The sequence below is a fragment of the Eucalyptus grandis genome, chromosome 11 (genome assembly GCF_016545825.1).
Source record: "Eucalyptus grandis isolate ANBG69807.140 chromosome 11, ASM1654582v1, whole genome shotgun sequence".
In the NCBI taxonomy this organism is placed as follows: domain Eukaryota; kingdom Viridiplantae; phylum Streptophyta; class Magnoliopsida; order Myrtales; family Myrtaceae; genus Eucalyptus; species Eucalyptus grandis.
In genome coordinates, this window is record NC_052622.1 from 34,221,519 (window position 1) to 34,233,907 (window position 12,389).

Consider the following 12,389-nt stretch of genomic DNA (forward strand, 5'->3'; position numbering starts at 1 on the left):
ATTAAATCAAATCGCGTGATAACCATGTACTCTTCCCTTGTGGTAAAATTGTTCATTTAGTTTGGAAAATCATATTTTTGACAAAATTATGTTGAACTTAATCTTCGCATACAGAGTGTTGCTAAGCCTGAATATAAGTAAACAGAATTTGACGTAACAGTAAGAAGTAAACTCTATTTGGATGTTAGAATAATCTTTATTAAATTTTCACGAGGTCACGCGTTTCAGTATTTCTTACATAACTGTGGGGTTAAGTCAACTGTCAACTGTCAACTGTCAAGTCCGGACACTACGAACAGCGAGTCCGACTGATCCTCGCTGTCCTCTGCGAGCAGGCACAGAGCCGTGGACAGCTTCAGCGGCGAAATTCTCTCCAAATCCGTCAGGCACGGCCGTAACCGATCGGAAACCCTCGATACTCCGCCGGACTCCCCGACGGAGCCATCCTCTCCTGCCGAATCCGTCCACAGGTGGTTCTCCAACATTCTCAAACCCCCCAACGCGGACGACTCTCCTCAATCGCCACACTCCATCAGCACCGACCAACCGCCTCAGCTTCTTCTGCCAAGACAGTTGGCGCACCGGCGGTCCAGATTCCAGAATGGTGCCTCCGCGGCCCAGGCACAGGCGATTCCCGCCCCTCCTCGGCGCTTCCGAACAGCAGTGCCTTCGCAGGATGAGCAGCTGCTGTCTCCGCCAAAGAACTTGGTCGAGTCTGCTCACCGAAGGTCGATTTCTTCCTCGACGTGCTCAGTGCCAGATAATCAGGTCCTGTCGCCTCCAAGGAGCCTCGTGGAGTCGGCCCACAGGAGGTCGGTGTCGTCATCCACCTGTTCCCTCGATAAGATCACGTCAAAGGCGATCGGTAATGGGGGGTTGAAGGAAGGCGATGGCGCAAGGGAAGTTGGTGTCAATGGATTTCTCAAGAAGCAGAGAAGCAAGATTGGAAAGATCTTCAGTGGTGAGATCAATGCCAGGGCGAAGATTGTTCTCTCGGGACCTTCAAACAGTTGAGTATCGTTCTCTGATTTTTTTTTTTTTTTTTTTTTTTTTGGCCTTTTTCCCCTATAGTTCCATGACCGATAGCTTTCGTGGATGATGATTTTTCTTGTGTAGCGTTTTCTTGGCAATACTCTTGCTTAATCCGATTGTAGAACACCCTGACCTACAAGGAAGTTCCATTTACTGATGCGAGATCACAATGCTAATTCTTTGTCTAACACTAATGTTAACAGTCCACTTGAGAGGAGCTGGAGGTTAACTTACATTGTATTACACTAAGCCCTTGGGTGATGCGATACTACTTATTACTGCAGATGTTATTTATTGGAAGATGGGTGCTTAATTCTGTTAACAATGATTGAAGACAAGCATAAATTTTACAGGACAACTCGAAAGAATCAATGGACTTGTGTGAGCATGACAAGATTAATTGATGGCCTTTGGTTCTTTCACTCCAGGCCTGACTAGGCTTTTCATTTTAGAACTTTGCTTAGATTCGAATTATGTTTATCCGAATTGCTTGGGGCTGCAGGTACTAGTTCTATGATAGCTGCGATATGTTATGCATGGCTTTTGGAGAATAGGATGAACAAGAGCAAGGGAGAAGGCAATGGAGGAGGGTCCATTGCAGTGCCCATGATGAATTTTAGGAGAGCGAAGATGTGGAAGCAACGTCAGGCTGCTTGGCTCTTTCACTATGTTGGTCTTGATGCCACCTCCTTGCTTTTTGCCGATGAGGTCCTTGCTTTTCTATCGCACTACATGTTTGCTCCACAGGGGAAAAAATGATCTAATTACCAGAGGAACGTTAGTGTTTACAGTAAATCCTTCCCTGTAGATTTGTGCTTGCTCAGATGCTTTCTTGGGGGGAAACTCTTCTGTTTCCTGCGGCACCCAAGCACATTGCTAGATAGACAAAATGTAGAACAAGTAGATAATGAAAAACTTTTACTAGCCCAATGCGAGCAATGTGGTTGGAGAAAATATAAACTCTTTTTCAAATGAAGAAGTTGGTTACTGTGTTAAAGCGGTTCTGGTTGTTGCCAAGTTTTTTTATTATTGTCTTCAAATAGGACGACTTTGCTTGGAATTTCGACACAGTCAATTATGATAAATTCTGCATCAGAACCTGTATGCTTGATAACCATCATATACCATGTCCATCTGCTATGTGAATTGCTTAGACAAAGTAAGATATTGTTTCTTCTACTTGGATTAGGTGGATTTGGAAAGTCTAGTGATGGCTGGAAAATTAAGCATCCTTGTGGTCGGGCAAGATGTCCTCAAAACGACTGGTGAGGTCAGTGCATATCAATCACTGTAAATCATCTTTAGGCACTGAATAAACTGCCATTTCATTCAATGCACTGAAAAGATGAAGATACCTGTATTTTACTCTCTCTCTCTAAGTCATTGAATGTCTAGGTTGGATCTCAATGCACGGTTCTAACAGATAATTACTGTGAAGAAGCCTACGATCTGCTCGAAACTGAAGTGCTCAAGAAACTTTTGGTGAGTACACTTGTGCCCGCTTCTGTAGAAAGCTGAGAAATCATTGTACAAAAGTCAGAATTCTTACCATCTTCCCTTGTTACAGCTGGCAGGAATACTGCTAGACACTCGAAACCTAAATGCAACCGGTAAATTGTCTACTACAAGAGATGCTGAAGCAGTACAGCTGCTACTTGTTGGCTCAGCCCCCACTTACAGAAATACTCTCTTTGATCAACGTAAGCCAAATGTACCATCAGATCTTTTGAGCGTGTCTGTGAAATGTGTTCACATGGTTGATTTCATGGCCCTTCATCAGTGATGCAGGATCCACAAGACAGCACCTTTACTGAGTCCTTGCAGCAAAACTACGGGAAGCCTCCTAGTGAGAGTAAGGAATATATGCGCATAGAAAATCTCTGTACTGATATATGGTGGTAAATCCACTTTCCCAAGAAATTAGCTCCAAAATGTTCTTTGCTTTCATGGTAAAACACCACAGGTAGTTCCATTGCTGGATCTAGGAAGGACCACAGGGTTCCTGAAAGAAAGTCTACCACTGTCCATTCCCAAGAAGGCATTAAGAAAGGTCCCGAAAAAAATCACCATGATGCTAAAACTGCAAAAACTGACAGGGTTTCCCCAAAACCAGGTGAGACTTTACATAATGTTTGTTTCATGTAATGAGAAAGCGAAATCTCTGTTGGCATCTCATAATTTTCGGCTGTTTCTGGTCCTCATGTAGTATCAGTCCATTGTTCCAAAATTTGTAATAGGTGTTGTCTGATTCGTGCAGATAAACAAAACCCAAATCCTGTACAACCTTCAGAAAAAGAATCCGATGCTGGTCGACGAAAGAATACGTTCTTTCTGGCCAGGTGGTTTGGTTTCGGTCCAAAATGAAGACTGAATTCTAGAATGGCCTGTGAAGTATGATTGTTTCAAGGAACTCTCACTGAATTGGAAGCCATGTTTGGTCTCCCAGATTGCTGATGAGCAAAATGGTGAAAAAAGTTGGTCCCTCCAAAATATTCCATTATTCTTGCTTTAGGTGTCATTATGGCATGAAAGCGTACTTACATAAGAGACTGAAGCAGTGGTAAAGGAGCTTTTTCGAAGACAAAAGACCACTGTGGATGCCATCATCTGTATGAGCAGTTATTCCTCCTGTTGTAGCAGTCTTCAGTTTGTCATTGGAAACACCACTTTTTCCTTTGTTGCTGTTGCTTTATCATTACTTTTTGAGTAGCTTCTGTTGATCTCAGCTCATTGTCATGTTCTTGTCCGTGGAAGAGGAGATCATGCCAGATGAACTTTTGTTTGCAAATCAACTGCCATAATTCCCGAGAAATATGTTGAAAAATCCGGTGCATCGCTTTGCTGTCTGTTGCTCCAGAAGGGGAAGATGTATATTTACAGAGAATACTTTATCAATTTTGTTAGAACACTTGAAGATTCATTCCTGTAGTTCTTATTATTATTATTTTTTTTAAAACTGAGAGTGTGCATTTCATTTCCAACAGTGTTTCTCATTTTTTTTTCTCATGTCATCGGGAAAATATTGCCCCTTTCCAGCCTTCTTCAATTATATTTATCCTCCTCGTCTTGGCAGGTTATAGAAAACTTATCATCGACATTTGTATTTTACACACACACACACACACACACACACGAAAGAGGGTTAAAAGCTGAATACAAAATTTTAACGTTGTAGATCTACTATTCATATATTATCACCTAATAGAACATAAAATAATTCTATAGGAGGTAATGAAAAGAAATTAATATCCTAGCACTTTTTCTGATATCTTTGAGTAAAGAAGGACTAGCATTATCAATCATAAGCTCCAAACTAAGAAGAACAATAATGGCTTTAGAGTCAATTTCGCTGACTAAAAATCTCAAGGATGATCTTATAAAATCTAAGTTATTTTACAAAGTTTAGTCCCACCACAAAACCCAAAGTTCTAGTTGTGTTGACTAACATATTTCTACGAATGTGGCAAAACTACCAATACGATCACCCCATTTGTTTCTAAATAAACCCCCTACACCAGTAAGTCCTAGGTTGCCTTTAGAGGTCCATGAGTATTTAGTTTAATGTATCCATAAGGTGGAGGATCCCATTAATCAAAATTGGACAAGTCCATGATACACTTAACGTTGAGTTATTCACGTACAAAGTTTTAATGATTTGCTTTGTGTATGAACGAATTACTTGTATCGGATTCAAAGGGAAAACAAAGTTTTTACGAAAAAGTGACTTGTTTCTCTATTGTCAAAAAAGCCACACTTGCTCCAAAAACTATACTCCAGTCATGATGAAAATTCTATCGTCCCTTAATAGCAAGATTTGAATTCAACTATTGCGACAAATTCACTGAGAAGAATTCTCCCAAATAGTATTACTGTAGGACAAACTTAAACCATATCCTATGGACAATTGGACAATCCTTTAAAACATGCAAAGTTATTTCCACATGAAACTCCCATCTCAAGCAAGTTGCAAGACATTTTCAATTTATTAGATAACAGTTTCTTATGAGTAACTAGCTAGAGGAAAATTCTAATACATTGAGGTCCCTTCCACTTCCAAATCATGGATCACATACTATCGGATTCTTAATTGTCTACCTCATTGATTATTGTCCCTATCAAAAGCTGAAAGAGGTTTGACAGCTCTAATGTGAAAGATTGTATCTTCTAGTATAATTCCTCGAAATATATGAAAATTCCAACTTCCATTTAGCCCGTAATCGCAAATCTGTCCAACTTAAAAGGGACAGAATTGGGTATTAACAATATTATAGAGCGGCTCCATACATGGTATCCTTCCATATATCCAAACCTAACATGTTAGTCATTTCCCAAACTCCATGAAACTCATATTTGTAAAGCCGATCATACGTTGACAATCGCTTTCCATAATTTCGAGTCACCAGGTTTAGCATGAAATGTGAACAATATTTAGCAATCAAAAGCCCAAAGATTATTAGGTTGAATCTTGAGGCCTCACACTAGTTTAATTATAAATCCTTGATTGGTTAGCTCAAGAGGGAAAATTGTTAAAAAAGTCTTAAACCTTTTGTATTTGTGCCAATTTAGTCCCAAACATTTTTTTTGTGCCAATTTAGTCCTAAATATTTTTACTTAGTGCCGATTCAGTTTTTTCTGACCAATTTTGGCTGGATTTTGCTGACTGAACGCCGATCGACTAACGGCCTGATTGGTGCTGACGTGGACAACTTTTAATAATACTTTAATATTTTGAATTATTATTTTTCTTTTATTTCTTCTCCTCCTCCAACCGATCGTGGGACCTTGGCGACCGACTAGAGGTGACGGCGGCGAGGTCAACCTCGCCGGACCTCGCCGGCCACCTCGCTAGTGGCCGCAAGGGCGCCTTGCGCCGGGCCGTGAGGCTCGCCCTCGCCGACCCCCTCGCTAGTGGCCGCAAGGGCAGTCTCGGGCTGGGCGGCGAGGCTCACCTTTGTCGGATCTGGAGAGGCTCGAGCCTCGCCAGCCCGGTGCTAGGTCGCCCTTGCGGCCTAGGCGGCGCTGGCAAGGTCAAGCCTCCCGGCCATGGGCAAGGTCAACCTCACCGGCAGTCACCTTTGGCCGGTCGCCGAGGTCTGGTTACTAGCTGGAGGAGGGGAAGGAAAAAAGAAAAAGGAAAAATTTAAAAATTTAAAAATATTAAAATATTATCAAAAGTTGTCTACATCAGCACCGATCATGCCATGTCAGCCGATCGGCGTCTAGTCAGCAAAATCCGGTCAAAATTGGCTGGAAATGACTTAATCGGCACTAAGTAAAAAAGTTTAGGACTAAATTGGCACTAAGAAAAGGGTTATGACTTTTTTCAACACTTTCCCCCCTCAAGAGATCTAAAATCGAGACGGACACATTCCTTAGGCTTGCGGATGGACTCCCAATTCAGGAGGTGAATTTCACGTCCGTCGCTTGTGCTTCCTCATATGAAAGCACAAGAATTATTTTCAATCTCTCGACAAACTTGAGTTGGAACTTTAATGCATCGCGTGTGATAGATTGGGTTAGACATAACTACAGACGGATAAAGTAATTCTAATAGTCATTGACCAGCTTTCAGATTTCCATCCACTAAACCTTTTATTCGTCCTCTTTAATACAGATTGAAAATGTCTTGAAGAAGTTCTTCCATGAATTAAAGGCACTCCTAGTTATTTGCCTAGCTCCACATACACCGAAACCAGATGTCTCACTCAAATTACATTTCAACGTCAGAGAAATATTCTGTGAATAGAAAATTTTAGTTTTATCCCCGCTCGCAATCACCTAAACATTCCATCATGACATCCATTTGATCTCTCAAAGGCCTGCCATTAACATGAGATCATCCGCAAACATTAGATGAGAAATTTATGATCCACTCCTTTGAAAGCAAGAGAGTTATCGATTGATTTTGGTTGTTTCACTTTTGGGATCAGTACCAAGATAGTTTTATTAATCTCAATCCAGTTAAAATTCCCAGACCATGTCTTAACAATAAAATTAACAACTGAATTACTAACCAGATTCCACTAATGTTGAAAGAAAACTATTTCAAAACCATTCGGCCCCGGCGGTTCGTAAGATCCCATATTAAACAGTGCTCTGCGGACCTCTTCTTTATCGACCAGCTTAGCCAAATTCGAATCTTGCAAAGAACTCAGGACTTGAAATCTGTTTGGCTACAGAATCGTCGTTAGAATTGGGTCATCTTTAGTGAAAAGGTTCTTGTAGCAATCTACCACAATGCCTTTCAACTCCTCTTTGGTCAGACACCCATTCTCCACCGTCATTCTTTAGAACATCAATTGTATTTTATTGATGACGTTTATAAATATCTACATATTTAAATCGTAACTCCGTCTAGGCATTCTTATTCTTTGACTCTATACATCCTCCCTTTCCGCCAATAAAATGGGCAGCTGCCTGGATAAGGCAGCGACTCCTCTTTTTTAATTCTGATTTAGGAGAAGACTAGCCTTTGAGGTGATGCCGGTCAAAAAGTGTAAGCCTAGATCATTACAAGTATCAATCATTATGGCGGTCCATGTTGTGTGCAAGTCTTCGCCAATTGAATTGGCCCCTTTGACGGAGCCAAAGGAAATTCAACAAAAAGATTAAGAAAAAATAAAAGACAACAGTTAACTTTTTTTAGCATGAAAATGGTGTACAATTTGTGCTGGCCGTGGGGTGGTTTGCTCTGTTAAAAGTCATATTCTCCTATTGCTTCTAATTATGATTTTTCAGACTGGCAAGGACTTAGATTCCGTTTGGAGTAGATTTCTCCACATGTTCTGTCCTTGGATGCGTATCTGATTTTCCAACTTCCATTGTTGTTAATTAACCGAAGAAAGCAGAAGTAGTTTTAACTTTATATGCTGAAAAGACCTAACCAAGAAATTAGACAGATCTTATACAGATGCGGGCAGACGGCCTCAGCAGAGTGCAAGAACAGGGAACGAAATGAGAAACGCAACACATCATAGGAAGAGCACATGTGCATGCTCTCGGCAACGTTTTAGGCTTTTTCGTCATCATCTAGAGGAGAGGAACAGCTTGCTTTGCCCAGTCACATGCATTAGCATTGTTTTCCAGATACAGACATTCAGTAAGTTATTGAACTATTCCAAATCTTGTGTATAAAAAAAAATAATATATATATGGTTACAGAAGGGCATACATATATTGGGAGACAGAATCTTTTTGGAACCCAAAAAGAAAAAGAAAATATTTGCTCACTTATCAAGATCAGATCGAGAGAGAGATGGAGATAGGCTCGTCTAGATGGGGCATTATTGGGCATGTAATTGATCCAATCTTTCTTGTCCAATTATGCCCACTTGTTCCTTCCCAGCTGTAAGTAACCTCCAAGCTCTCTTCTCTTGGCCCCCCCACATCTAATCCTCTCTCTCTCTCTCTCTCTCTCTCTCAATCCAATCTGTATTCTCACCACTTCATGTTGTTGGCCCTTTACATTCCTGAAGACCCATACAAATTCTTGGCAAATCTAGCTTTTTTTCTGGGGATCTTGACAATATACTCAAGTTTGGCCTAATATGATTCATCTACTCAACCTTCCAAGCATAAAGAAACAAGCAAAATTCTGCAGACCCACTTGCAGAAATCCCATCCACAGAACCTGAGCTCTCCGTCTGCGATGACAATGGTGTTGACGCATATGGTGAAGATGCCGAGGATGCAGATATTGATGACACGATGGGCTTGAATATGAACAATGCGTGCCTTAGACCTGGGCTAAAGAGCCAGTCATGGACATCCCAATAGACCTCCACTCTAAGCTTGTTAACATAGATGGACTCATTACCTCTGAATTTCCACTGGAGGTGTTTCACATGGATTGCCAATTGCCCGTCGATTCTGATCTCCATTTCTGGTTCGATCCCATTTAGTGAACCGCCATTGCCGATGCTCCCTCTGCTGGAATTCCTGTTCTTACATTCGATCGATATCTCGTGGCATCCGTCCTTCTCATAAAACTTAGCCCTTGTGGAGAACTTCTTTTTACCGAATATATGCTCTTTCTTCGAAACTAAAATCGGATCGATAAGAGCCGGCCTACAACCAGTCTTCCTATAAGCATCCTTCTTCAGATCACCAACAAGCAGAACAACTTCCTCGTCGCAGACTACAGCGACATAGTACTCAGAGTTTGGTTCAGTTTCACCATTAAATTTCGCTGCTTTGAGGTCCCAGAAAATATCGACCACTTTTCCCTCAACCGTGAAGTGCTTAGATCCTTGTTTCCTCCAGAAGTACCACGGTTTGAGCTCCACTTTGCAGGTGTACTGGTTTTCTCCTTCGGGGTCTTCGACCGATACAGAGAGGCCATGAAGCATCAAATTCTTGCACCATGTGATGGTGATGAATCTGCACTGATCGGCAATCTTTGTACGGTAGACGGACATGAAAACGCTCTGGCCAGACCTCGTCACAGCAGCCTGATCATCACTCAGCTTCTCACCGGATGAAAAGCAAGCGGGAATCCCAAGTTGGTCTTGCATTTTTTTTTTTTTTTTTTTTTTTTTTTGCTTGAATCTTGATCGATCAACTTGATTATGGACAAAGTTCGGCTAAAATCGAGAAGCAGCGGCTCAAGAGATGAGAAAATATGGGTGCAACAGGCAAGATGAAAGGCCTATGAATATCAGCATAGAGGGAGGGAGGGAGGGAGAGAGAGAGAGAGAGAGAGAGATCTTACTTGCTAAATGAATTCAATCAGAGATGCTGCCAGAGGTGTTCTTCTTGGCAGCATTTACTTACAAAGAAAAAAAAGGTTATTGTTCTCCAAACTGTCATAGAGATGGCAGTGACTGAGAGCTAGTGAAGACTGCTCTTTTTATATGCTTCAATGATTTGTTGCCGTGCCTGAGTCCTCTTAACTGGACTTCGCATCTCTCCGATTGTATCTTCTTATTTAATTGATTTTCTTTCTCTAACTAATGAAGCTAGGGACAGCTTTTGTGAAACCAAGGTGTTTTCTTTTGCTTCTGTTGCACTTAAATTACTCTTTCCCATGCATGGTGAAAAAGCAGAGACGCCATTTTTTCACTGGATTTAGAGTACAGTTCATTACGTTTAGAAAAAACCAATACAACTCTGCTAAACATGCCGGGCACATGATATGTTTAGAAAAAAAAATTAATCAATATGACCAGTCAACAACTATTTAAATAAATAAATAATAAGTTAGAGGGAAAGGCAGAGAGAGAAACTTAGTCACTTCAACGTGGGTCTTCATAATTTTCTATGATTTGAGTTGAACACCAACTACAACAACGTGGAAATGCACTTTTAACCTTTTTTTTCCTTCGAAGATGTTGTCTGTGAGAGGAATCTAGGCACTAGATAATGGTGGTAGTAGTAGTTGCAGAAAGTGAGAAGTCAGGCTTCTATGGTTCTGCAGGTTTTAGATTGGGCCCAAATCTCGGCTTTCTCTGCGCCCTCACAGCTCAGAGATAAAGATGGGGCAAGTGATTAGAAGATGAAGTCGCCAATTCATCTTGAATAATGCAGCTTGTGAAGGTCCCATCAGTCAAATTATTTACAAAGTTCCATGGTGGGACTGAACAGAAAAGATGGCATCTTTAAAGAGCCTGTGCTTTCTTTTTTGTATCAGCCAGTTTTAAATTTGTAATTCCTGAGTAAGTATTTCCCAGATTACTCGATCGAGAGCATCTTCCACACGGAAATTGCACGCCCCTTCTCAATACAAGAATAGACTTTGCAATCAGAAGCCAATGATTGCTGCTCCAAGACAAGGCACTTCATGCAAATCTTTAACAATGATGAAGAAAGAGGAATCATGCCCAGTGTGGTATCAAGAAAAAGAGAGAAACTGAGGTTATATACAATGCTAAAATGATACTTGATATTATGAGAGAGGGGAGGAGGAGAAGGGGGCATGTTGGATCTATTAACCAGTTGTCTTAGATTACACCAACTAAGAAACAGTTGTACTAAGATTAGGTGAGAGAAAAGGTGATTTCTTTCACCTTATTCGATTAGTTTTGACATGGAAAGATTTGACTTCATTTATTGCCAAGGTAGAATCCTATGCGACTTTTCTTGGACTTCGGTTGTTACGTGTGAGTCCTATCATGACATTATTTTAAAAAAAAAAGGCAGCAACTTTAATTATCTTTCTATAATAACAATTGTTTAGGAAAGACCTTTTCCCTTCTTTATCAAGAAAATCAAGATATCGCAAAGAAGAAATTAGTCGCATACCCAAAGGAAAGATAACCTTTTCTTTACGAGACGATACAGAGCAGGTGTTTTCTTGGGTCTCTGAACGTGATGTGCTTTTACGACCTCTGAGGAATAAAGAAGAAAAAAAGAACTTTGATGTAATTCCATTTGAGTTGTCAGTTGTCTGAAATCCTTTTTTGCGGGAACTCTCAACTGTCGTAGAAGAATTTGAGTAGATCAAAAACCACAATGAAATCGTCACTCATTCTTGAGCTTGCCACCGTCGTTGATCCAAAAAGTTCCTAACTTTGCAAAGTCCCATTCTCACTGGTAGTTCAAAGAGTTGAAGTGTTGCAACTTCGAGTTCAAGTTGGAGCCATTATGTCATCAAGAGTAGTTTATCTCTCTTCAATTGGAGCAACAGCCAACGGTTTTTGCATGCTTTTTATGAAGTCTTTGGGAAGTGTTGTCGTCGAAAGCCACGCATGATGTTTTCAGCTTTCTGGTCTAATCTGAGCAACAATACTGCCCGGAAACACTGAAAAGAAAGGAAACTAGCAACTTGTACTGAAAAGAGCAAAAAAAGCTGCATTTTGTTATCAGTTTTGATTGGACAACATAGTCTTGCTCGTGTGGTTGATTAGCTGATGTTAATATCGTCATGCATCTCGATGAAAAATTAAACATCCCAGTGATTAAGTTCATCTCCATGGGGATTTATGTCTGTCCCTTAGTAGATAGAGATTGTCAGTTGACTGGCCGAATTGGGATATATTGCTCGACCAGTTGGAGACTCTTTCCCCATTTGTGTAATTTGCAAAAGATTATTACCGACTTCTTTTTCATGAATTGGCTGATCAATTCTGCAAATCATTCTTTGGATGAGAGGACCATATGGGATGGGAAACTCACCCTCAGGCTCTAGCTGCAGTAATGCAATTCCTGCATCGAACTTAGGAAGCCCAAACAAAGTGCATAGCTTATAATGCTACGCAAAAAATGTTGGTGATTTTACTTAAAAGGATCTTGTAAGGCATTAATACACAGAATGAAAGGCACCGAGATAAGTTAAACGCCAGAACACTATGGCTGTTCTTCTGAGTTAATGCTACTTATGATCAACTCCATAAAGTTGCCTGTTTTTGTACCCTGAGCAG

The 12,389-nt window shown here is 40.7% G+C and overlaps 2 protein-coding genes across 2 annotated transcripts; one reads left to right on the forward strand and one right to left on the reverse strand.

Moving 5' to 3' along the window:
• The first annotated feature begins 310 nt into the window (after positions 1–310).
• On the forward strand, positions 311–3,987 carry LOC104427809. Its single transcript, XM_018864957.2, has 8 exons — positions 311–1,009; positions 1,535–1,740; positions 2,222–2,302; positions 2,428–2,514; positions 2,600–2,732; positions 2,813–2,884; positions 2,996–3,145; positions 3,290–3,987. Exons 2-8 carry the CDS (start codon positions 1,546–1,548, stop codon positions 3,394–3,396), a joined length of 825 nt encoding a protein of 274 aa, XP_018720502.2. The 5' UTR covers positions 311–1,009; positions 1,535–1,545; the 3' UTR covers positions 3,397–3,987.
• Positions 3,988–8,139: 4,152 nt separating this feature from the next.
• On the reverse strand, positions 8,140–10,093 carry LOC104427810. Its single transcript, XM_010040840.3, has 2 exons — positions 9,743–10,093; positions 8,140–9,614 (listed from the first exon to the last, which is right to left on the reverse strand). Exon 2 carries the CDS (start codon positions 9,543–9,545, stop codon positions 8,589–8,591), a length of 957 nt encoding a protein of 318 aa, XP_010039142.2. The 5' UTR covers positions 9,546–9,614; positions 9,743–10,093; the 3' UTR covers positions 8,140–8,588.
• Positions 10,094–12,389: the final 2,296 nt, after the last annotated feature.

Bases quoted from the DNA above. Each gene is read 5' to 3' on its own strand.
- LOC104427809 (XM_018864957.2), top strand. From the start codon at position 1,546: ATGATAGCTGCGATATGTTATGCATGGCTTTTGGAGAATAGGATGAAC. The intron at 2,303-2,427 runs GTCAGTGCATAT...TTGAATGTCTAG, and splicing joins TCCTCAAAACGACTGGTGAG to GTTGGATCTCAATGCACGGT. The intron at 2,515-2,599 runs GTGAGTACACTT...CCCTTGTTACAG, and splicing joins AAGTGCTCAAGAAACTTTTG to CTGGCAGGAATACTGCTAGA.
- LOC104427810 (XM_010040840.3), bottom strand. From the start codon at position 9,545: ATGCAAGACCAACTTGGGATTCCCGCTTGCTTTTCATCCGGTGAGAAG.